This window comes from Martes martes (genome assembly GCF_963455335.1).
Source record: "Martes martes genome assembly, chromosome: 12".
NCBI classification, from domain to species: domain Eukaryota; kingdom Metazoa; phylum Chordata; class Mammalia; order Carnivora; family Mustelidae; genus Martes; species Martes martes.
The window spans coordinates 81,207,372-81,234,033 of NC_137900.1; the positions used below are offsets into that span (position 1 = coordinate 81,207,372).

Consider the following 26,662-nt stretch of genomic DNA (forward strand, 5'->3'; position numbering starts at 1 on the left):
AAACACCGTATGGAGCAGGAAATATGTTAAAAGCTGACATGGGTTCAGAAGCTATGGCCCCAGGATTGGAGCCCGAGGTGGACGCCCCCAAGAGATTTTCATCTCAACAATGTATAATTACATTGTGCTTGGCGAAGGCCCGGACTGCTGGGTCAAGGCCATGTGAATCTGAGAAGTAAAAATAAACCAAAGACCAAGAGTCATCGGAAAATGCCAATAATTATACCGCCCGCCCTCAAGTTAAAGCCATGGATCTGCTTTGCCTTACAACACTCTAACCTCTGCACAAATCAGGTGACAGCACGCAGCAAAGAAACACCAAATCACACTGACATTAACTACCTACTCCGCGTTAGGGATTTTTCTTCATCTCAGTGAATTTCATAGACTCTGGGACGTGCCTATTTTTGTCCCCCTTTTGTTTCTTTGTTTCTTTTTTCTCTTTTTCTTCAATAGGGTACATTTCACAGAGTCTCATATGAAGCAAGAAATACTTTCAGGATTTGGATCCAGGTCAGCTGAAGACAATCTCCATCTGCAGTTTCCATCTGACCATAGTGCTGGGACTGTCACAGCCTGAGAGCTTCAGTTTTAATCCTGGCGTGTTCATCCCCTGGGTAACCTGAGACAAGTCACGTCACCCCTTCTGGCCTCAGTTTCCTCACTTATGAATGAGGAAGACAATCTAACCCTAGTCAGTATATGTGGAAAAATCCTTAAATTATTTATATGGAAACGGGACACCATTGTAAAATACTATGTCGCCATGCCTTGGGACCCCATTCCAGGTAGAAAATAATTTATTTGTCCATTTAGCGAACAACGTTTTTTGAATAGCTACTGTGCGCCGATTCCCATGCCAGGAAATGAGGGTGTTAAAGTGGTCAAGAACATGGGTTCACACACTCGTCCGGAGCTGACAGTCTCATAAGACGGATAGGTGTTAATAAATAGATAAGCAAAGGTATTATTGTAAACCGAGGTTTGGGGCTTCATTTGGGAAGTCAGGATGTTAGGAAAGCATGTCAAACAGGTCCTGACACCCTCACAGTGCAAGGAACACAGCTACTGCAGTGGAGGAAAAGGAGAGAACATTTCAGATAGAGGGAAGAGCCTCTGTGAAGCCCTACAGAGTGGGAGAAGCATATGAATTGAGGGAAATGAAAGATTAGTGGGGTTACAGCCATGTCAGCCACGAAGAGGCACACAACAGAGAGCCAGGAGGTAGACAAGGGTCAGATCGTGGCAGACCTGTAGGTCAACTTAAGATTTTGCTCTTCCTCCTAAGAGCAGAGATTAGTTACCAAAGGCTTTAAGCAAGGGTGCCACAAGAAGGAATTTGCTTCTTACATAATCATTCTGACATTCAATTGTTCAATGACATTCAATCATTCTCGTGGAACATAGACTGGAAAGTGGGTACAATAGGTTCTGGGAGACATAGTTAAGAGGCCATTGGAGGGGCACCTGGGTAGCTCAGTCGGTTAAGCATCTGCCTTTGGCTCAGGTCATGACCTCAGCGTCCTGGGTCCGAGCCCCATATTGGACTCCCTGCTCAGTGGGGAGCCTGCTTTTCCCTCTCCTTCTCCTGCTCCCCCTGTTTGTGCTTTCTCTTGTTCTGTCAAATAAATAAGTAAAATCTTAAAAAAAAAAAAAAGCCATTGTAATTTGGGGCAAAAGAACTTAGTTTGAACTACAGGCTACTCATTAAAACTGACTAGGACTTAATTACTGAATTTAAATCAACATTTTGGAGTTGAACTGTGGTTCTCTCAGTCTCTCTGAGTGATATTTCTCCTCCACTTGGGCAAGACCTCAAGGTAAGGGAGTCCAGTCGTTTTCAAATTGTTGAAGGAGAAAAGATGCCGTTATTTTCCCAAGTGAGCTCTAATTCAGACTTCCCATAAAGAACATGGGTAACGAACAGCCCCAGTGAAAGGTGAGGTGTCACCGTTCACTGCTCAGCCCGTTTTAGACCTGGTGTCTTCTGGAGCCCCTGCTATAGACCCATTATGGATTTAATGTGCCCCATACAAGCCCATAAGGGCACACTATGGCCCATACAGGCCCATAAGGGCAGAGCCGTGACCTGAACTCAGGTCCCGTGGTTCAAAGCTGTGTCCTTTTCAAAAGCACCCCCTGCCGCTAAATAATGTTTCGAGGACAAATGCCCTGTTGCTTGTTTCTTTAAGTTGCCTTCCAGTGTCTGGTGTTGGGCTGGGAGGCCAGGTGGTCAGTCAACATTTGTGGAATTGCATAGACGCCTGCTGAGTTCAGCACTGGCCAAGCTGATTTTCTGCTGCTTTATTCTTGCCCTTCTCCCTTCTTCCCTCCTTTCCTTCCTACCTTCCTCTCCCCATCCCCCTTTTCTCCCTCTCTCTTGACATCTCTCTGTCCTCCTCCCCTCCTTTGCAAGGACAGTGGGGTGATTTCCAACACCATGCAGTTTGTATGTAGGCAGGGGATCTGAATGTCCTGGATCATCACCTTTGGCAACAGGTAGGAGAGCCTAGAGGTTATGGGAAAGGACTGCCAGGGTTTGAATCCTGCCTCTTACCGGCGGTGTGATTTTCAGCAAGTCCGTTAACATCTCTGTGCCTTAACTTCCCTACTGATAAAAAGGGATGATTTACTGTTGCCAGATAAAGTTGCCTGGGCCCCGGAGTTGATGATTCAGGGTTCCACAACTGGGGCCATTTCCTAAATCTCAGCACACTACGTCCCAGGCTATGAAATTCTAATCTCAATCCATCACCATCCCGTGACCTTAACGAGCTAACCCTGCCTTCGGCATCATCATACACCCAAACCACGGTGCCCTAACCAAACACAGCTGCCTCCCTTTGCCGCCGCACACCACTCAGGACCTGCACATGGCCCTTGACCAGCAAGACAACCAATGAGACAGCAAGACAATCCCGATCTTGCCACTTACCTGCCCTGTGACCTCGTGCAAGTTAATTATATCTCTGCCTCATCAGTTTCCACGTCTATAAGTCAAATCCAATGGCATCAAATTAGTAGAGACGGTATGAGGACTAGATGACATATTTTATATATGATATGTCATCATTACCAACACTTAGACTTACTAAGTATTACCACGGGGAAAGTAACTTACATGCAAAATAATCAGTGCCTGGTAAAAACTTTAAGAAAATAGCTGGCACGTATTCTATGTTTTCCACGTGCCAGACAGTGTTCTAAGAATTTTATGTGGGTTAAAGCATCTAATCTTCAAAACAGCCTTAGGAGGTTGGTGCTCTTACTAGCCCCCTTTTACACATGAGAAAACTGAGGCTCAAAGCCGGTGTTAACTTCCCCAGGGTTACAGGGTAAGCAGCTGACCAGCGTGGGCTTTGAACCCAGGCAGTCTGACTCTAGAATCGTTATACTTAGCCAGCTCTCCTGCTTCTTGTAATAGCTGCTCAGTAAGAGGCTGTTATGGTTTTATAATTAATCTTGTTTGCCCTACATATAAGATGGTCACCTCTAGCTCTATTTATACTCAATTTATCTCCAAAAATGACTCCCTCTGCCCCCAAAGACCCACACCCTCCAATATTCACTCCCTTGAATCCAGGCTGGACTTTGGCCCATAGAATATGGCGAAAGGGACTCCATCTGACATCCAGAGCTAAGACATAAGAAGTCATACAGCTTCCTTTTGGTCTGAAGATGCTGTCGTGCTGCCAGAAGCCTGGGCCACATGGACAGGGCACGTGTAGGCAGTCTGCCCGGCAGCCTCAGCTGAACTCCCAGCAGTCGGCCAGCTGTGGGCGTGAGTCATCTCGGATGTCCAGTCCAGTCAAGCCCTCAGAGGAGCCCAGTCCCGGCCGACTTCAGAGAACCCCAGCTGCGCCCCCGTGAACCTACAGAATCCTGAGAGTTGATAACAAAGTGTTGTTTTGAGCCACTAAGTCCTGGGGTGAGTCTGTTGGCAGTAATGGATCACCAGAATGCCCCTTTTGCTCTCCAGCCCCGTGTGAAGGTTCCAGGATGCCTTAAAACTAAGCCCCAATTACCTAGACTTGACCTACCACTTAATTTTACAGGTAAACACCTCTTTGAAGTAACAATAAAATAATTAACATTTATTGACCCTGTGTATATTATTAAACTCTCTGTGCCTCAATTCCTTTACCTGTAAAATAGACCTAGTAAGGTAGCAAAAATACCTACTTCCTGAGGTAGCATCGAGGAGGAAATGAGCTAATTCATCTAAGGTGCTTTGAACAGTGCCTGGCCTTTAGAAAACATATATAAAGTGATAGCACGCTCTTTCTCTACCCCCGACCCTTCTCTTAATGGAGCAAGGTATTTTATACGTTTTTAAAAATTGTTTGATCTTCATCCTCATACTGAACCCAAAGGCAAGTGTTATTAACCCTTGTTGTCAGGGAGGTGCAGGGACTTCCAGAGAGCCTTATGGTGAATGATGGAGCCATGATGTGGACCCTAGTCCAGTGGGGTTAAAGCCCTGTGCCCCGTCCCTCTCCCACCCCTGCCTCAACAGCGCCACCCACCCCGCGATGCATGCAAACATCCTGGACACATGGGAGCGATGGCATCTGCTGGTGGACTCCTTTCCCCTGGAGCTGGGCTCACAGACTAATTACAGCAGAGCAGTGGCCTCATTTGCAAACTCCAGCTCGCTCAGCTCAGGTGGCCCAAGGTCCCCTGTGTTAGCACCTTTGTCTGACACCGCTCCGTGGCGGGGAGGTGCCCTGCCTGCTGGTGTGAGAAACACTCATTAAAGGCTCCGATTCGGATGTCAGGAAGCCGCTCACAGCCAGCAAGGAGGTTCAGCTCTCCTGGGAAGGCTTCAGAGGAATCCACGCGGTGCCGAGTTCCCGCGCCCGGCACCCCCCAGTACCCGGCATTCAATAGTTGTTAAATGAACATAATTGACTGACTTGCCCAGGTGGAATTCTAGACATCCTCTCCAGGTGAGTAGAGGAGGGATGCTGTGATTAGGGCAAGTTTTCTCATCTCGGGAGGAGAGACGGCAACACTGTGAGCTGTGTTTGAAGGTGCCGGTGGCGGAGGGACATTTCTGGCGTGACAGCTCACGCGGGAAGAGATGGGGACATCTGCACTCCGAACGGGGAAGTGATTGGCTGAAGGTCCCACAGCTCGCTGATGGGAAGGCAGGATCTCCATCCAGCCCCCTGATCCTGTGGGGTGTTCCTCCCTCTCCTCCACTTCACTCTTGGCGGAGAGAAAAGGACTTTGAAGATGTAACTAAGTTAAAATTAGGTCATTGAGGGGAGCCTCAATGCAGTAGGACTGGTGTCCTTCTAAGAAGAGACTGGGACACAGAGATGAACAGAGGGAATGCCACGTGAGGACACAGGGAGAGGGTGGCCACGTAGAACCACAGAGAGAGGACTGAGAAGAAACCAGCTCTGCTGACACATCAGTCTCAGACTTCCAGCCTCCAGAACTATGAGAAAATAAATTTCTGGTGCCTAAGCCACTCAGTCTGTGGCACTTTTCTACGACAGCCCTGCCAAGCTAATTTTATGTATACATGGAGCTTTTCGTGATTGACACCAGAACCCTTCCTCTGAACGACATCCTTCACAGCATGGTTTACTGTGCTTGGCTCCGACCCTCCCCCCACCCCGCTGCCCCCGTGCCTGAGGCAGGTCACGTGACAGAAGCCTAGATGAAATCTCCTTTAGGCCCTCGCTCATGAGGGCGATTTGGGCCCCGGCTGCAGGGGACGAGGAAGCCACTCTGTGACTGGACCCCTTTCCTAGTCTCCGCTCTTGAGGCACTGCAACACGTGAGCAACGGGCACAGCAAATTCTATTTGGTTCATAAAGTAAATGATCCCAAACTAGTGCTAAGTGATGGGTTCAGAGTTGGAAGGAACGGGAAAAACAGATGAGCACAGACAAGTGTATAAGGAGATTTCATACTGGGGAAATAGGGAAGACGGGCAGAGGTTTTTAAAGTAACGCGGACTTGGGGCGCCTGGGTGGCTCAGCGGGTTAAAGCCTCTGCCTCTGGCTCAGGTCATGATCTCAGGGTCCTGGGATCGAGCCCCGCATAGGGCTCTCTGCTCAGCGGGGAGCCTGCTTCCCACAGGCCCCCCTGCCTCTCTGCCTACTTGTGATCTCTGTCTGTCAAATAAATAAATAAATAAATCTTTAAAAAAAAAAAAAAAAAGTAACGTGGACTTAAAATAAGGAGCCTTCTGTATTGGCTGGTGCAATCAGGAAAGACTCCATGCAGGAGGTGGCATTTGATCTGGGTCTGAACAAATAAGGAAAACAAGCAGGTGCACAGAGGTGACTGGGATGAGCGAGATGCTTAAGAGAGTGTAGTGGTCTTTAACCTCTGAGTGCCTGTAGAGCAGGATGATGAAGAGCACAGTATCTAGAATCAGGGAACCGGGGGATCTGGTCTCTTCCTCTTACGGCAGGGCTGCCAAACCTCAGCACCCCGACTTCTTGGAGAAGGTTAGTCTTTGTTGCAGGGATTGCCCTTGTGCGGGAGCATGCCCACATTCATTATATTCCTGAACACAAAATTCCTGAAGACAAAAACGTCTTCGGACCTTTCTAACTGTTCCGTGGAGACGGAGTCGTCTCCAGCTGGGGACTGCTGACGTGCACTGCAGTTCTGGACCCATCCCTTGACCTCTCTGAGCTTGTCCTTCAATCTGCACAAGGGGCATTAACAACCGTATGTATAAACATGTGGCTGACAGTGAACTCGTTAAGGAAATGTGACTTAGCCTTACTCTTTTGTTTATTTTTTTTTTAAATGTTCATTTATTTGAGAGAATGAGAGCGAGCAGGGGAAGGGGCAGAGGGAGAGACTCCTGTTGAGGGCAAAGCCCAACCCAGGCCTTTATCTCAGGAGCCAGGAGTCAGGACCTGAGCTGAAACCAGTAGTCAGCCGCTTAACTGACCGAGCCACCCAGAAGCCCCTTAGCCTTACACTTTGACGGAGCGGACCTCTTCTCTCTGAATAAAGTTGAATGCAAACCCCCACGTGTGGAATGAATAAAGGCACAGCTGTGCTGGCTGAGGCGGAGGGCGGGGCCCCCTCATCTGCCTTCCCGAAGGCTGGTGACCCCTTTGTGGGGCTGCAAGAGGAAAGGCCCAGAGACAGCTCATACAAGCCATGTGAAAACGGAGTCTGAAAGGCCTGGGTTTGAATCTGGACTCCTTCCTGCTGCATTTGAATCTAGGGTCCTTCCTGCTGGGTTCCAGAGACAGTAAATAAACCCGAGATCTGGGAAGAAAGACCAGGAAGCTTTGGTCTTGTCAGCCCAGAGGAAGGCAAGGGAGGCCTCCAGGCATTTAAGGAGGCTCTCACTCTCAGGTGAGAACCTTGAACTCCCATGACCCAGCCAGGGAGTGCCTCCTTAAACGGTTCCTGGGCTGGGCCTTGTTTGCTCTACTGACTCCAGGCCCCCATCAAAGGCCCTCCAAAGGCAGCTGACCCATTAGTTAACCAGTTTCTTCACCATGGAAGACAGGGATGCTCAAATCTGCTTTGTCAAGTAATTTTAAAGTTAAGTAGATAATACACTGTGAGCACCCAGAAGAATGTCACCTAGCAGTCAGGGCTCTTGTCGGTTCCCTTCCACAGTCCGAGGGATCAGACCGGATGCAGAGGCTGGAAGTTTGGGGCACATTTGGGAAACAGTGAGAAATCCAAGGAGAGCCCGAACAGTAGCAGAGAAGTCAGAGAGGATCCAGGAAACAGCCGGTCTGGGCCACGCAATGCCTGGCCGGCCACCTGTAAGGGCATCTCCCGCTCGGCATTCCCGGCAGGGGATGGGGGAACTGGAGAAAGCTAGCCCAGGTCTGAGCCTGCAGATGGGGCAGGCGGACGCCACACTTACCTCTCCCGAGGCAGCTGGTGGTTGGGATTGTGACGGCAGCGGACGCTGAGGCCGAAGAGCTTGCGGGCCGTGCGCTGGATCTTCTGCCTCTGGGCCTCGGTGGCGCTCTGCAGGAGCTTGTACCGGTTCTGCAGGTCCCAGTCGTTGCCCCAGTGCTGATGGATGCTCCCAATGGTCAGGAAGTGGTTGCTGGGGAGACGCTTCATGAAGGATTTAAACTCATCTAGCAAGAGACAGAGGCCAAGAAGAAGTGCTGAGTGCCGGGCAGCCCCCCTCCAAGGTTGCCTCCAACGCTTAGTCCCACCTATGAACACAGCAGGCTTGCAAATAAAACCCCCTCCTCTGGGGCCCAGGAATGCTGCTGCTGCTCCAGCCCTCTCTGTTCTGACCACGCCATGCAAGGGCCTCTCCACCTTCAAGGAAGGTCCTTTTCCTCTTTGCTCACAAGGGAGTGGGTCCCCATGGAAAAAAGGGTTGCCCCAACTTTGGTCATCAGAACGCCAGCTTGATAATGATAGTCACATCTCATTTGTCCTTCTAGTTACTTAATATTTTTTTTTTCAAATCAATTAAACCACTTTTTTTTTTTTTTTTTTGCATTGGAAAACCTCTATCACATGCTTTCAACAGAATGGGAGCGATAAAGCCGGACTAATTGAACATAATAAAAAAATAAAATAAAGTTGAAAAGAATAAAGCAGGAAACACAAATTTGACGAAAACCGTTTTAACAGATCCTGGACCGATAACTCTTGCCGGCTAAATGCTTGAACCCCTGCACCTGCTCTCGCTGAGACGCACAGGAAGGTCATGAGTGGTAGACAGGTGCTAAACTACGTTAGCACCAACTCGAAAGTTCTCTTCGGTGTCATCCGCAGGGCAGAGGGAGAACGGAGATGGGTCAAGCTCCCCACTGTGTGATCCAGTCCTGCTGGAGGTTGCCTGTGTACTCGTTCACGTCACGTCCCATTTTGGGGACACCCCAGCTGAAGAGATGGGGACAAATCTTTTGTCTCCGGGGTAAGTTTTCTGCCTCAGGGTGTGTGGGGTCTGTGTTTCAGAGTTTCAGTGTTTGCTACAACTTGACACGGCCTCAGAGACTCCCTAGGCTAGCTTTCTGGTTCCGCACAGAGGGAAACGGAGGCCCAGAGTGGGGAAATGATTTTCTGAAGGTAAAACAGCCTGCGAGTGACAAGAAGCAGGACTCAAATCTGAGCTGTTGTTTTTTTAATATGATATTCACCCCTGCCATCCCTACCCCCCACTACTGGGGAAAAAATTAAGAGGTTGGTCATATTACAGGGGAAAAAAAGCTAAATGCTTAGGGATCAATCGATCAATTGATCCATCTATCTATCTATCTTTGCAGCTTAGTACTTTCACTTCATGTTTTAAAACCTACAAGGAAATTTCAGATCCATTAGACATTCATTTTATTTTTAAAAATGCCTACATAGCTTTCAATAAGCACCATGCTCAGTCTGAAACACCTAACCCATATAAATTATTTTACACCTAACCCATATAAGTACTTTTAGTGCCTCCTTTTACAGAAACTAGGACACAGAGAAGTCAGTTAACTTCCCAAGGTCACACAGCCAGTAAATGGTAGAGTTAGAACTCTGGCCAGGATCTGAATTGTATGCACTTCCTCAGCACTATTCACTTACTCTCAACATGTAAAGAGGACTAGCGGATTGGGAGAAAAACAGGTAAATAAAAGGTGCTCAGAACAGGAATCTTGGACTCCCACCAAACTTCCCACATGTCATTTGACAGTCGGACATGTCGGAGACCAAACCGCATCTCATCTCCTCTACAGCTGTACGACCATCATGCTTTCAATATCTCAGTTTCCCCATCTGTCAAACAGGTATCCCAGCACCCCATGCAAATCTGGAGAGAGTGACATCAGACTGTCTCTGTCTCCACAGTTCTCGACGTACAGAAAAGTGTTCAGGGGTGTGTGGCAGTGTAGGACTGCAAGGATATCGGACGGCTGGGCTGACTGATTTATTCAGGAGCTGGCTGGAGGCAGGGGGCTGGCCCGAAGGACTCAGTGCTCTTTGGCTGCCCCTGTGGAAGATATGCCGCCCTCCTGTGGAAGGCTATGTTGACCTCGAAGGACATAACAGTCATTGCAACGAACCCGAATCTGGGTCAGATAGGGGTATATAACTTAAAAGTTAAAATGATTTGATTTTCTTGACTCAGAGTAGAACGCTTCCCTCCCAGTAAAGGAGGTGTAGACAGACCCCCTTTGGGGTGTGTAAACTAGATTGGTTCTATCTGAACACCAGCACTCTGGCCATGAAGGAATCATTAGCTTTTCCCTTTTGGCTGGTCATTAATCCCTCCAAAGTGCCTAGTTGGCTGGGGCATTAAGGCCATTTCCTGAAATGAAAAGGAGGAAAATCCACACGCACAAGCCACATACACATGTGGAGATGGCTGGGCTTGTCTTAATGCGTAAAACCATTCCAAATGGATAAGTACAGGATATCTGGAGCGAGTGTGTGCTCTTGTGGAGAGAAAGTGTGCCACGGAAATCATTTCTGTGGCCTATTCAACTACTCTGCGACTTCTCAGCTGTGTCTCCTGACCCACCTTCCCCAGCCAACCCACTGAAAGTGGTTTCTCTTCCTTGGGAATAAGATTAGATACTAAGGATCTTTTCTGCGTTGCACACAGCCAACGTTCCCCTCTGCTTTTTAGCAATCGGCGGAATCTCTGCAACAACATTTTATCAAATGCTTCTTTCGTTTGAGGCCAAGTAATGGTCATCAACATTTCCATCATGAGCCTCTCTTCTCTGAATCCCTGGGACTTTTTAAATGGACTGATGGGTGCAGGTTCCTAGGGTGGCCCGGGCTCCATGTGAGCTGCAGGAAAGTGGGCTCACTCATGCATCGTGGGCTCCACACGCTGGCTGGGGGCTGAGTTCATGAAAACCAGCGGTTTTCCAACACAGCTCAGTATGGCTCAGCTTTCACCCGGGGTGCACAGCGGCTCCCAGGTATGATTTTGTCCGATCAAAGGCTTTCTCTGTGAAACATTTAAATGAATTCACATATGAAAACCACAAACATGTCCTCTCAATTATCAGATGAGGGAACTGAGGCCTCGGGGGTAAAGAAGAATTAATAAAGTTCCAGAAGCTCTTACAGGCACTGGATTTGGAATCAGGGATTCCATTACCGTCTCTGTCATTTGCTAATGATGGGACCTTGGATAAGACACTGGGTCTTAGCACCCTCCATCCTCTAGGATGCAGGAACATTACTACTCGCTATAATGCAGTTGTTGTGATAAACTTAAGGAATAATACATTTAAAAAAAAAAAAAAACTAGGGGCGCCTGGATGGCTCAGTGGGTTAAAGCCTCTGCCTTCGGCTCAGGTCATGATCTCAGGGTCCTGGGATCGAGCCCCGCATCAGGCTCTCTGCTCGGCAGGGAGCCTGCTTCCCTTCCTCTCTCTGCCTGCCTCTCTGCCTGCTTGTGATCTCTGTCTGTCAAATAAATAAATAAAATCTTTAAAAAAAAACAAAAAAACAAAACAAAACTATAATGCATATGTCCATTTATTTAGCTAGAAGATATCTGAGCCGGTGTTAAATGCTAAGTATTTACTTGGCATCTCCGTGGAAGTCTCAAGGCTTCCCAAGCTTTTCATGTCCAATACTGAGCACATAGTCTTTTTTTCCAAACTTCCCAAGGTGTTCTAGCTCAGTGAATGGTACCAGCGTCCATCAAATTGTCTAACTAACATACCTAAAAAAAGTTCTTGAATCTCAACACCCAACTCTTCAACTCGCAGAACCAATGTAACATCAAACCCTAACTATTTCAGCATCTCAGCACGTCCCCCATTTTCCCCACCTATACCATCGTGCTAACCATGGCACTGTCTTCTCCTTCCTAGGCACCCTGGGATGGCCTCCCACTGGCTGACCTGCACTCACCCACTGATTTCTGCATCTCAGATGCTCTCCCCCAACTCCCCTCTCCTGTTCCACCCAACCGGCTTGGCCACTTCAGTCTCCCCCTGCAAGGACTCCCTCCTTCTTCACACACCTGATTAAAATGTTGTAACTATTTGTATGGTCATATGATTCATGTCTGGCTTTCACATTCACTAGAAGCTCCACGGAGGCAGAGCTCCAGCTTTGCCCTTCACCCACTTTATGGCCCCGGGAGACTGACTTTCCTCCCCTGAAATTCATGACCACAAATTTTCTTAACCTCCAAAAGCAGGAAATAGTACCTGAAAAGTCACTTGAGCTTTGACAAGCTGTGGATTCTTTGGTTATCCATATCTGTATCGCTATCTACCTACACGTGCATGTATGAAAATCTACATACATATACCTATTTACACACACGTGTGTTATTTATTTAGACACACACACACATACACACATACTCAGGAATCAATATAGATATTTTGACTCTCCGTTCTCCAGAGGCTTCTCTGTGTTATGGGGCATTATTCTCTCTATCTTCTGGGTACCGTAGAGAAAATACATCTTAGGACCACAAACTCAATTACATGATTCATGACTCCACTGGATGGACTGACTGAGTACCTCCTCCATGACAGCTACTATATGGGGCTCCAGTCCCTCCCAAGTGAAAGAGTTGGGGGGTCACTGACTATTCCCTCACAGTGGGTCCTAATTCCAGTTAGACCGTTTTCTTTCCTAGTCTTGGCTCGGGACCATTGACATAGTACTACTAGGTTTTCTACCTGAATTCTCCAGGTCCTTATAAGCTTCGGCCCAAGACTTGGCCATGTTGGCCAATGTGTACTCCATGATCTGGATGTCGGTGATGGGGCAGTTGCATTGTGGGAACTCCTCCGCGCACTGACATCTACACTGGCTGTTCTGACACACGTACTCCCCCTCACCATTGCACATGATGTAGCTCAAGGCCGACTGGACAAACTTCTCTTGCAGATACTGAGGGAAGATGATCTGAAGACCTGTTTGAGAATAGTAAGAGAGGGGGAAAAAAGAAAGGTTAAAGAAGGTGTTTCATTAACAGTTTTGAAAGGTGATGCGTAGGAATCCGAAGCTGCTAGCCTTCTCCTGTGTACTGTAACCAAAACAGTTCTGGGTCTGCCGGGATCCAGACAGGGCCCCACGGGCGAGGCCCCCAGTTGCAATGCTCCTACTTAGACTTCTCCAAGTCTTGACCTTGGCCACCCCTGAAAGGCACACTTTTTTTTTTTTTTTAAGATTTTATTTATTTATTTGACACAGAGAGAGAGAGAGACCACAAGCAGGCAGAGAGGCAGGAAGAGAGAGAGAGAGGGAGAGAAGCAGGCTCCCTGCTGAGCAGAGAGCCCAATGTGGGCCTCGATTCCAGGACCCTGAGATCATGACCTGAGCCAAAGGTAGAGGCTTAACCCACTAAGCCACCCAGGCGCCCCTGAAAGGCATACTTTATTCTGCTACATTAGGACTGAGGCCAGAGCTGGATGTGGCCTACACCTTTTCCGTTTGGGGACAAAACCCTTAGTGAAAGCGCACGATCATTGTTTATTTTATTTTTTTTTCTTATTTCCTTCATTCCTTTTGTGTTCCTTTCTTCAAATATTTATGAACTCTATTTATGAAGCACAGGTCCCGAGCTAGGCACTAGGTCTATAGAGATAAAAAAGACATGATCCTTGCCCTTGGGGAATTTACAGTGTAATCGGCAGGGATAGACATGGACACACATCACCCTAACACCGCTTTATAGACCTGCAGTGGAGATGGCCGTAGGAGGCGACTGGACAGCAGAAGGCTGCAAATAGCACGGCTTGCATAGCAGGGAAGCCTTTATAGGGGAGACGGCACTGGGTCTACCTGAAAGGTCAATAAGAGATCCTCATGTAAAAAGAAGAACACTCTTGCTGTTCCTGGAAAGGACGAGGTGTATGTCTGGGAGTTGCTGGCGAATGGAATGAATGTGGACAGGTAGGGGTGCCGTGCTGTAGGGGAACAGGTGCCAAAGGGCGCAGAGTGCGAGCGTATGCTAAGGAATTTGGACTTCATCCGGTGGATAATGGGGAGACACTGGTAAATTTCAAGCATGAGAGTAATATAAGGAGTAATATAAGAGTATAAGAGTAAGAATAAGAGTAACATAAGGACAGTGGTATAATTTAGTAAGACCAGCGCATCATAAAAATAGTATCAGTGCAGGATGACATCAGAGAGGATTTTTTTTTTTCTTCTTGGTTCTAAACTCAAAGAGGCCAAGGCCCCCTGGAGGGGAAGTGACAAGCCCAGGGCTAGAGGACGAACACTCTGAACCACACCCGTACTCTTTTCTCTACACTTGCCCAATCGAAGTCTTAATCCTGACAGCGGAGGACGGAGAAGGGTTTCTCTGGGCACGCGCACTACTCCCGTGCCCCTGTGATGGGAGCAGAGCAGACCATGGCCCAGGGCACGGAGCTAGAAAGACAACTCTGGGCTGAATGAATTCCTGAAATCACTTTCACCCAAGACATTTCTCACTGCCTCATCTGGGGCTGCCAGCAGTTTCAGCCACGAATGCGTATGCGGGTAACGTTTTAACGACCCCCTGTGTGAAAAGTGACTGTTCTCTGGATCGCACGTTCTTCTCATTGATGCTTCAGGAACACCCCCTCGTCCTACTCGTCAGGGGGTTGCGGAATACGCTCGGCATTTCTCTCTTCCTGCTTCACAGTTGTGTTTCTACACACCCCCCAAATCATTTTTTTAAAAAATGAAGTGCCATCCTTCAACCTGTCTTCATCAGGCAGCTAAAAAAGACTGTGTTCAGAAGAGCACTGTGGGAAAGAAGATGGTACCTCCAGCACAAGCCTTAAGGCAGGGACCCAGGAGGCAGTTAAAAGCCGGGCACTGCTAGGCAGGCCCCTCTACGTATTCCCCACTCATCTCGGGCAAGTCCCTCAAACCGTCTAAGGCTCTACTTCTTTCTTTTGTAAAATGGAGATGCTTTTAGTACCTACAACAGAAGGTTGTTGAGAGGGCTAAGTGAAGGAATCCCTGAAGACCGTCCAGAACAGCTCCTGGCACATGGCAAGCAAACAGTAAATGTTACCATTCTTACCTTTTAAAAGGATTTATTTATATTTGAGAGAGAAAGAGAGAGCAGGGGGAGGGAGAGAGAGAATCCTCAAGAGGAGTGTCCACTCCACGCGGAGTCCGACGCGGGGCTCGATCCCACGACCCTGAGATCATGACCTGAGCCGAAATCAAGAGTCAGACGCTTAACGGTATGAGCCACCCAGGTCCCCGAATTCATTCCTATATGTGATGATGATGATGATGGTGATGAAGATGGCAGTGATGATGAAATCCCTCCCGGGACTGACGTTTTTTAAGGCGCCAAAAGAACCCAGGTTAGATGAACAACAGCTGTGGGTATTTAATCAGAAGAAGAAAATACTCAGCAGGGCGTCTCGAGCTGTTTGCAGGACTTCACAAGATGCAGAGTTTAGAACTCTGTGTCCTGTTGAAGGCATGGTGGTGGGGGTACGCTATTCAGGAAGGCGGATCCGTATCGGTCCACATGGAAGGTATTCTAACGGGCAGAAGGAGCTCTAGGGCTTGGGTGCTGCGGGCTGCAAGACCGGGGTGAGCTGCACACGGGTGGGCAAGGGGTCCGCGTGAGGTTGAGCGACGGCTGGGGAGGGCTCACCATGCAAGAGGGTGATGCAGACACCAAACGACGGGGCCAAGCACATAGAGCAGCAGAGTCCCTTCTCGGCTAAGTCTCCGGTTCCTTCAGACTATGCATTATTGAGTCATTTTATCTGTATCGCGGTTTTTGCTTCCAAAGCAAAATTTATTTTTAGCTGATCCCAATCCCCTATAGGCATCTGAGTCTATGGATTGGGGTTAAGTTTCTGTTGGAACTCTATAGACTCTCCTCTCAGTCCTATTTTTCTAGCTTGCTCATCATTTTCTTTCTCCCTTTTGTAGGGGATAAAATATTCTATTCTTGGTCCCAGCCCAAAAGGAATTTGGGGAGAGCATTTTTAGAAAATTGCGTCAAATCATTTCTCCGTTTGGCAAGGATACAAAAGGCAGTATTACCTACCCCATTTAATGCAACTGAACACAGATGAAGTTTGGGGTTGGGGGGTTTCTGGGAGCAGCTGAAACACAAAACCGATTGCTCTTTAAAAATGGAAACTCAGATCATGCCGAGCTGTCTCTGAGGCAGAATCTCCTGGGCAATTTTGAAAGAGAATAATGAAGACGTAGCAATTAAAAAGCACTTTTCTGCAAAATGTCATTACTGTTTAAAGTTACATAACCATTTCTACGGCAGCGGAGGTTCACAGAGCAGTCACCGCCGGAGCGGTCTCCTGATGACCTGTGTCCAACAAAGAGGTCCATTGCTGACCTCCAAATTGGCACCCGAGTCCTGCCGGCTTCAATGGGAGTCATAAATAACTTGGAGGGGGACTTGGCCTGTGGAGCCACTGTTTGAAAGATATACAGCTGCCGGCTGGGGTAGAATATTCTGGCCCCACAGTTCCCAAAGACACACAGAGGGTGGGGGGAGGAGGAGGAAGGGAGAGACAGAGAGAGAGAGAGGCCACCATTATTGCCGAGCATATAAATTTTGCCTCAAAAGACCCGGAAGGCAATAGCTGAGAGTTTCACTTGAACACCAAGTCACTCGTGCTGAACATATGGGATATCTCCCCCTAATCTCATTATATTTAAAAAAAAAAATCTTGTTATACTTTAAATTGGAATGTTTCACTGTTCTGCGAAGTGAGTGGGCAATGTAGATGTGGGAACAACCACGTCATCTTCGTTCTCTTCTCCTGCTTTTTGCCCCGTCTCCCTTAGTCTTCCTCCCACCTCACCTTCAACACAGACATCTCACAATCCTTTCCTGTATTTCACATACAGTCTTTGTGTGCGGAACAATGATTTCTCCTCCCTGTCGCACGGGAGGATCTCTCTATCTCCTTCTCCTTCCCCTCCCTAAGGGAGGCTCTTGTCCTGCAATCCAGACCTTCCCAGATCACCCAAATTAAAATGCTTCTTTTATTTTCATCATAGGATGTTACTGGTGGAAGTGATCTTATTAATTTGTTTTCATTTTTTTTTTCATCTCCCTCATTAGCGAGTGGGCTTCAGGGGGACAGGGGCCTTGTCTGTTCCCCTCAGACTCTCCCTCAGAGTATAAATTAAAGCCAAGCCAGTAGAGGCTCCAGACACTCATTTGTTGGATTTTCACTCAACAGCTATTCTCTTTCTCACTCTGACTGGAAAAAAAAGAAAAGAATAGGGGAAAAAAAAAAAAGTGGTCCCCAGGCACTTGGAGGATGTTGGAATTGGCCCAAAGCAGGCCAGAAGACCCACCACCAAAGTAACAGACTCAGGCCTCACATCCAGGAATGGTGACTGGGTTTCGGAACACGTGAGGGCTCTTGCAGCTCAGGGGCAAGAAAGAGCAGGACAGGAGACACCTCCTGCCTCAGTGTCCCCATGGTGGCTCCGGCGCAGAGCGGCCTTGGCGGATGTCTTAGCCTCTCGGAAGTCCAGGCTCCCTGCCTGTCAGGTTCAAGCCCCGGCACTGCTGTGAGGCACAGACGAGGGGGAGAGGCATAACAGCATTCAGCAAGAAGCTGGCTGCTACGGACTGAACATTTGTGTCCTATGTCAACGGAAGCCCGAGCCCTCAGAGCGATGGTGTCAAGAGGCAGGGCCTCGGCAGGGGAGGAGGTTTACATCAGGTCACAAAGGTGGCCCTCTGCGACAGGATTAATGATCTCGTAAGAAGAGTAAGAGACGGGGAAGTCTCTCTCTCGCCCTCTCCCTCCACGGACACACACGAAGGAGAGGCCATGTGTGCACACAATGAGAACACAGCTGTCCGCCAGCCGGGAGTGTGCCTTCACCAGACCCGGAATTTGCTGGCATCATGATCTCAGAGCCCCCCAAACTGGAAAAGGAAGGGCCCTCGTTCAAATCACGCAGTCTGTGGTATTTTGCCACAGCAGCCCAAGCAGACGAACATAAGAGTGTACGTAAGTGTTCAATAAACACTAGGCTTCCCCATGTATGCCACATCAGAACATAATCCATTCCCTGAACCGAACTTGAGTCCTTCTTGGAAACATCCTCCCAAGTAGCCCCACTTGGGTCGGTAGGAAACCTGCAGAGGGTGCCTGCCTGCCTCTTAATAACATCCTACGCGAGTTGTTACAGGTGTCTGTGATTCACCATTCCACTGTTTCTACATCAGGGAATCTTCTCCTTCTCTTTTATCTTTTCTTCTCTCCTTCTCGGTCCTTCCGTGTGCCCGGCACCGTGCTATGGACACCTGGGGGAATGTGGCAGCCAGGCCCAGTGTCTGCCCTCACGGACCTCCGGGCATGGTGAGAAGGTGTGTAAACAGAAACCAGTGCTCTACCAGAAGCATGAGGTCACTCGGGGAGCGCAGAGGAAGAACACCTACCCCAGACTAGAGTAGGGACGGTCACAGACGCTCTCCTGGAGGAAGTGGCATTTAGGCTGAGACCTGATGGATTCACAGGAATTAGGTGATGAGAACTCAGCAGTAAGAGCAGTTTAGAAAGCGGGAACGGCTCGTCCCAAAGACTAACACAATAGAACTCTTTCCAGCTAAGGACCAACCTGACCATCACCTTCCTTTCTTGATTAAGGTTTACCTTTTCTTGTTTGTGTATTTGCTTCCAGGTTCCCTAGAGAAGAGATAAAAGCATTCTGGTGCCTCAGATAAGATCAAGACTCTGAAGGGAAGAATGACAGAAGGCAGGGATCTACCACTCTCTAAGGAACACCATTACTTACAGTAGCAGAGGTCGAGGATCCTTATCCCTTACAAAGGGTATAGCTGGGATTCAGAAAAAGAAACAAGGACTCACTGCATTGTTGAGTTTCAACCACTGGGGAGCACTAGAGTAACAGAAGAACTTTCTGGGGACCCCTACACTGAATGTCTTGATACCTGTTCAAGGACACGGTATTGCTGTCCGAACCTGGCACCTGGTCCAGGGGACTGCTCGGTGAGTGAGGGAGAGGGGAACCCGATCAACCAAGCTGAAGGTGCCTCTAAGATTTGCGGGGTGCAGTTCAACCTTCATCTCTGACCCTGATCCTGCTCTTTTGCTGTGAGGAACTCTTAGCTTCTTTCTCTTCTTTCAAGAAGTAGTACACGGGGGTTTGTTGGAGGAAATGCTTCACGTTCTAAGGACACAGAGGGGCTACTTGGAGATTCAAAACTAAAGCATAAAATCCAAGTACAAGAGACAAAGGACTGTACTGATGATTAAAACAAAAAGCAGCTTTACACCTGGAACCTAGCAGGCGTTTAATAAATATATTTTAAATATGGAATAGGGGCACCTGGATGGCTGAGTCGGTTAAATGTCTGACTCTTGGCTTTGACTCAGGTCATGATCTCAGGGTTGTGAGATCGAGCCCCGCACTCAGTGGAGAGTCTGTTTCTCTCCTCCTCGCTCCCTCTACCTATCCGCCCATTTGCCGTGGCCCTCTCTCTAAAATAAATAAATAAAATCTTAAAAAAATAAATACTGAGTCCTGCCTGGGTGGCTCAGTCGGTAAGCATCTGCCTTCAGCTCGGGTCATGATCTCAGGGTCCTGGGATGGAGCCCCATGTCCAGCTTCCTTCTCGGCGATAAGTTTGCTTCTCCCCCTCCCCCTCCCTCTGTCCCTGCACCATCTCCCCAACTCGTGCTCGCTGTCTCTGTCTCAGATGAATAAATAAAATCTTTTAAAAAAATAAATAAATATTGAATCAGCCAGTGACATATTACGAAGATGAAAGAAAATAAACCTGAAGACAATAATTATGGAAGACTTCGTGATGTGTGTGGGATGTGGTAGATCTTGAAACAGAAGCATGGTTTATAGTAGGTAAAGAAGAGGAGCCACAGTTTCCCCGCCGAGGGCAGACCATGAGCAAAGATGGGTCAGTGTCTGAACACCCCGGATCGGTTAAAGTCTTGTTCAAGGCAAGAACCATGTATCTTTCTGTTTTGTTTGTTTGCTTGTTTTTTGGATGAACTTCATTTTACTCGATATCATAATTACCTAAAATAGTAGTAGTTGTGATGGATGTCCTCTTTTCTGACCTATTTCCTTGCTCATTAAATGCCCAATTTTTTTTTTTAGGGCCAAGAGAAAGAGGGGGAAAATACAGATTCTATTTTGGTTGAGTAGAAATATTGTTCTATCCTGTTCTTGCATCAGAATGTGGCCCCCTGCAGATACCTCTGAGCCCCATAGGAGTCCCAGCTGTTGCCTTGTACCTGCTAAGTTCTGCTTGTCAAATTCTGTCCATTTCTAAAAAGCACGAGGCGGGGAGAACAACAAGGACTAAACCTTTTGCAGAAAGTCAGCCTGATCCCCTTCCTTGTGAAAGCCCAGGGATCTCAGACTGGCAGATAAAGGACTTTATGGCTCCAACAGCCATTCTGAACTCCAGTGTAATGAAGGCATGCAGGTCAATTACCCATCTGTTTGTGTTTCTATTGCTGTGAATTACAGTATCCATCGCTGACAGCTCATTGGAGTGGAATGAAAATAAGACGATAATTCACCGGGTGAAACCGTGCAGAAAGGGCGAAAAGGCTATGATCTCATTCAGAAGTTCAGCCCTGTCTCCGTGATGGGTCATTTGCACTCGGGGGAAATGAAGAAAGGCAGCTACCTGGGGGGGGAAAGTGGGTGGGTTCTGGCGCCCCCTTCTGGGTAGAGTAACCTTCTGTGTTCCCAAGGATCCTCATGTCTTCTCGGGGACCTTAAGCAATAGACTTGGAAACTTTAGATGAAAGATTCAAGTAAATGAAATTCAGCACAATAAAACAAAAACCTCTTTAATATCAGGAGTTCTGAGGGATGAAACAGGTTGCCTCCGTAGGTAGAAGACTGCTCATCACTGGAAGTGTACAAGCAGAATTTAAAGAACGCAAGGCTCAAAGGGCATGAGGTTATCATTAATTTATCTTCAGTCCCCATCCCGGCAGTGTCCTCCCTTCAAAAATTATACACCCCTCCAGCCTCTGCACTCAGATGGGTTCACACAACGCGTTTTGGCCCGTGAAATGTGAGCACAAGGAATGGGTACAACTTCCCAAACAGAGCTAGAAAAACAGACGCATGGGTTCATCCATTCGTCGATCCCATCACCACAAAAACGGCCATATCCCATCGGAGGGGAAGAGTCACAGCTGACTTGCGACCGTGATGCAGCCTAAGGAAGAAAGGAGCGTTCACGTCTGCCAACCACCGAGAGTCTGGGATGGTTCGTTAGCACAGCATAACCTCGCCTATATGGGATTTGGCAAACTCCGGCCCAGGGGCCAAATTGACCTGCAGCTTATTTTTGTAATTAATTTTATTGGAGCACAGCCACACAGATTTGTTTCAGGGCTGTCTATCGCCGCCTTCACATTACAGTGGAAGAGCTGAGTGGTTACAACAGAGACTGCGTGCGGCCCACAGAGCCTCAAACATTGACCATCTGGCTCCTCACAGAGCAAGTTTGCCAGCTCCTGGACTAGCTGGCCATTAAGATTCGCTCAACCTTGGTTTTCTGTGCGTCTACTCTGTGCTGCTGTTCATTCACTGATTAACCAAAGATGGATTTGGCCTCATCGGGGATGCACCAGGTTATCTTCTAGACCCTGGAGGAAGGGCAAGGAACTAGAAGCAAAATCCCTGCTTTCATGAAACCTTCTGCTTAGTTGAGGAGATGGACAATGAAGGGTCTACATAAACACAGAGGAGTGCGGACAAAAGGGTCGGGGGCAGGGAGAATTCTGCATGACAATTTTAACTTCCTTTTTTTTTCCTTCTTTTTAAAAAAGATTGTATTCATTTATTTGACAGAGAGCGAGACAGCAGAAGCAGGGAGAGTGGCAGGCAGAAGGAGAGGGAGAAGCAGGCTCCCAGCGGAGCAGAGAGCCTGATGTGGGTCTCGATCCCGGGACCCTAGGATCAAGGCCTGAGCCAAAGGCAGACACTTAACCGACTGAGGCACTCAGGCACCCCCAATTTTAACTTTCAAAAAGAGAGTACGGTCAAAACTATGATACAAAGGCCAACATACTTTAAAAATTCAATTTCTTAAAATTTCAGCATGAAGATACCCTCACAGAGGGTATAAGAAGAAGAGGTTGATTTAATATAATTATAAGCCTCTTCACGGAAGTCATGATAAAAACCAACTGTGACTCCTACAAAACTATGCCACCCGATCCCTCGATCAGCTGATGTCTCCAAATCTTCTCTATTTCCCTTTCCTTGGCCCGTCCTGGCACATCAGTGCCACTGCCCCACAAAGGTAGAAAGTTCTCTCCTGTTCAAATTTATGCCTCCAGCTCTTATTAACTGCAGGACACTGGGAAGCTAACATCAAGAGGCTTAACGTCTCTGCTTCTGCTTCCTCATTAAAGCTTCCGTGGTCGGGTCCATATAAAAATCAAATAAACCGTTTTGTATCCTGACTTTGGTGGCATCTTCGTCACACGACCGGAAATTCCAAATTCACAGAACTCTTCATTTCAAGAGGTTGAACTTTTCTGTATGTAACTGATACCTCCATGAACTAGAAAACAAAATAGATTAGGTAACGCACGGGAATCTTTTAGTTTAGGATAGTTGTGGACTAATGTCTTTTCTTGTCCTCACCCTGTCTTCTATCGCTTTCCCCAGAGGACTCTGGCGATCTCAGGCATCCCTTCCACTGGCAACCAAAAGCTCCTTGCACACAACTCAAATTCTAACAGGACACCCATCACACCATGTTACGTGTGTTTATGTTCACGTTCCCCCTGGTCTGTGATCTCCTTGAATGCCAGAGGCAGTGCCTCGTTCATGTTCCCTTTCCCTGTCAGCTAGCGCAGTAGTGGGTTTCCAGGAAATATGTTTGAATGAAGGTGAATTGAGACAGAACGTGTTTCAGAGAGGACTGTGGTTCTCTGCTCTGTGCCTCAAATGTCCCACCTCTCTACAGCCGTCCTTCCTGAGTAGGACTTGTATCATCTTTCCCAACATTGTAGCTTGAAATCTAAAACTATTTCAACTTTGACTCAGTAGTGAAAGGAACAGGTGCTCAGAAACATCTGAGAAACAAACAGACAAACAAACACAGAGCCAAAAAACATCCTAAGAGAACAATGATGCTAAAGGTCCTGACTATTAATTTTAGCACACATTCTGTTTTGAAACCACTGCTACAAATTATGACTCTTAAGACCTGTAACTGTTTCTTGTATTTTTTTAGCAATCAAGCACAGAGTTAGCTCATAGCAGGTATGCAAAAATAGAGCTGCACGATCCAGCAATTGTTAGTAAAGTCCATTCATTCACCAGTTTTTTGGAAACAGGTGCTGAACTTGATGCCAGAGATAAAGAAACTGAGTAAACCCAGTTTTCTGGTCTCAAGGAGGTCCAGCTGGGTGAGAGAACAAGATTCATAAATATAAAATTACAACAAAATTACACACATAAATATACACCAGTTTCAGTAGAAGAAACTTTCGTAAGAGTAAAGGAGTCTGGGGGCGCCTGGGTGGCTCAGTTGTTAAGCGTCTGCCTTCAGCTCAGGTCCTGATCCCGGAGTCCTGGGCTCGAGCCCCGCGTTGGGCTCCCTACTCGGTGGAAAGCCTTCTTCTCCCTCTCCTATTCCCCCTGCTTGTGTTTCCTCTCTTGCTATGTCTCTCTCTGTCAAATAAATAAATAAAATCTTAAAAAAAAAAAAAAAAAAGATGGGGCACCTGGGTGGCTCAGTGGGTTAAAGACTCTGCCTTCGGCTCAGGTCATGATCCCAGGGTCCTGGAATCGAGCCCTGCATTGGGCTCTCTGCTCAGCAGGGAGCCTGCTTCCTCCTCTCTCTCTGCCTGCCTCTCCAACTACTTGTCATCTCTGTCTGTCAAATAAATAAATAAAAATTAAAAAAAAATTAAAAAAAGAGTAAAGGAGTCTGAAAAAGTTATTTTGGACAGGGTTGAACCCAAATCGTATGAACAGTCCAGCATTTGCCAAGTTGTGTGCTACAGAGTCATAGATCTGCAAATGTAACCAAGATCAAATACATTCAGGAAACTCTGTATTTAATCTACCTCTTGAGACTCATAATACACAGCACAGTTAAGGCACTGAGAAGTCCTGCAGTAAATAAGTGTGGTTTATGCTGTTTAATCCAATGTTTCATTATTATTGAGCTTTTGTTAAGTTACTGCATGGTAACAAATAACCTCAGAATCAGAGTGGCTTACAACCACAAAGGTTTACTTCTTTCTCATGTTTTATGTTGGCTGAGCTTTGGCTCTATTCCAGATGTCTTCTTCGTTTGTGTTTTTGTTTTTGTTTTTTCCTTCCAAATTTTTATTTGAATTCTACTTAGTTTACCTATAGTGTAGTACTGGTTTCAGGAGTAGAATTTAGTGATTCATCATTTACATACAACACCCAGTGCTCATCACAATAAGTGTTCTCCTTAATGCCCATCACCTGTCTAGCCAGCCCCCACCCACCTCCTTCCAACAACCCAGTTTATTCTCTATAGTTAAGAATCTCCTATGGTCTATTTCTTTATCTCTCCTTCTCTTTTTTTCCCCCTTGCCACATGTGCATCTGTTTTGTTTCCTAAATTCTACATGTGAGTAAAATCATGATATCTGTCTTTCTCTAACTGACATTTCATTCAGCACTATAAGCTCTAGCTCTGTCCATGTTATTCCAAATGGCAAGATTCCGTTCCTTTTGGTGGCTGAGTAATATTCCATTGTGTATATTGATGACATCTCCTTTATTCTTTCATCAGTCGATGGGCACTTGGGCTCTTTCCATAGTTTGGCTATTGTTAATAATGCTACTATAAACATTGGGGTGCATGTATCCCTTCGAATCTGTAGTTTTGCATCCTCTATAAATACTTAGTGCAATTGCTGGGTCATAGAGTACCTCTCTTTTTGACCTTTTGAGGAACCTCCATACTGTTTTCCAGAGTGGCTGCACCAGTTTGCATTCCCACCAACAGTGAGAGTATTTCCCCCTTCTCTTCATCCTCACCAATATCCGTTGTTTCCTGTGTTAATTTTAGCCCTTCTGACTGGTGTGAGCTGTATCTCATCATGGTTTAGATTTGTGTTTCCTCTAGACTCAAAGGAGCAGCTTTGCTAAGGCATATGCCATTATCATGATGGAAAGAAAAGAGCAAAAGCCACACCAGACATTGTCTCCTCATGTGGCTGCTAAGACGGAGAATGAGATATGTTCTCCTACATTCTATTGGCAAAAACAAACCATCTGGCCGAGTCCAATGCCATCTCGCTGAGAGGTATACGTCTCCCACAGGGCAGCACTGCCAGTCGCATGGCAGTGCATTGTGACGTATAATCGTCTTAGGGGAGAGAACAATGGAATCATGCAACCTATCACAAGATAAACTTATTTTTGCACCAAGCTTTTATTTATTTTAAATTCAATTACCGTATGACTGAGCAATTCTACTCATACGGTATATAGCCAAAAGAACTTTGGGCAAATATTCAAATAAAAACTTGTACACAAATGTTCAGAGCAGCACTATTCATGAGAGTCAAACAGTGGAGACAGTCTACATGTCCATCAACCCATGAATGGGCAAACAAAATGTGGTATATCTATGCAATCAAATATTAATTCAGCCATAAAAGAACAAAGTACTGATACATACTACAATATGGATGAACCTCGAAAACATTTTGTTAAATAAAAAGAAGCCAGACACCAAAAAAACCACATATTGTGTTACTCTATTTATATGAAATATCCAGGAAAGGCAAATCCACAGAGACAGAAAGCAGACTGGTTGCCTGTCACTGAAAGGAAGGGGGCGGATGGTGAGGAATGACTGCTTAATGGATACAGAATTTTTATTTGCTAAGAAAGTTTTGGAGCTAGACAGTAGTGACCACTGCCCAGTATTGTGAGTCTACTTCATGCCACTAATAAATGGTGCACTTTAAAATGGTTATGATGTTGAGCTTTATGTAATATATATTACCCCCAATAAAAAAATTGAGATTCTAAATAAATTAATTTGACAGTTCAAATTACTTTAAAATCAGTAAATATTTATTGAGCACCTACTATGAGCTAAACACTGAATTGAAGAGAAGTGAATAATGAATGCATAAAAAAGGGTATGGTTTCTGTTCTCAGGGATGTGAATTATAAGTTAGTAGTGGTATGTCTGATTGTGTACATAAGACAAGGTGGACTGTATCTTGAAAATAGCAATAATGATAAAAGGAGAGGCTAATTCTGAGTAAGATGCATTGTGACAAAAAATGATTTAATAAACTTAAAAAATAAGCAGGTATCTTATCTACATGGAATCTATACATTAATTTTCATGGGTGGTTTATTTATTTTTGGGGCATCGTGACGCTTGATTTCTGCCCTGCCAGTGAGGCCAACAAGGAATTAATAGGACATGGCTGTTGACGTAGACCATCTCACCACACTGACTATTTATCAGTCAGCATTTCCCTGCTGTGTCCTCAGCCACGAGTCTATTTGAAAGGTACAGACACCACATGCTAAGAGATGAGTCCTGATATCTTCTCTCAGTACCAGCTTCGATCCCTTCAGAATTTCCACCTTTTTCTGTACAAATGTGAGGCTACGGTTATGAAGATTCCAGACATCCCCAGGTCAGAGATTGCGTTGGTATATATACTGCAAGGCATCAGTAATCTCTGGTCCAGGGGTATTTGATCTTTCCTGGTTCTGGCTCTTTTTGAGTACA

General features: G+C 46.6%; 1 protein-coding gene across 1 annotated transcript in view; it reads right to left on the reverse strand.

Moving 5' to 3' along the window:
• Window positions 1-26,662, reverse strand: part of BRINP1 (BMP/retinoic acid inducible neural specific 1) — a gene marked incomplete at both ends in the record, with an annotated part of 123,696 nt that overhangs the window by 16,695 nt on the left and 80,339 nt on the right. Inside the window, 2 exons of the mRNA XM_080819376.1 lie at window positions 7,868-8,090; window positions 12,615-12,851. Of these exons, the coding sequence (XP_080675502.1) occupies window positions 7,868-8,090; window positions 12,615-12,851 (460 nt within the window). The remainder of the gene's footprint in view (window positions 1-7,867; window positions 8,091-12,614; window positions 12,852-26,662) is intronic.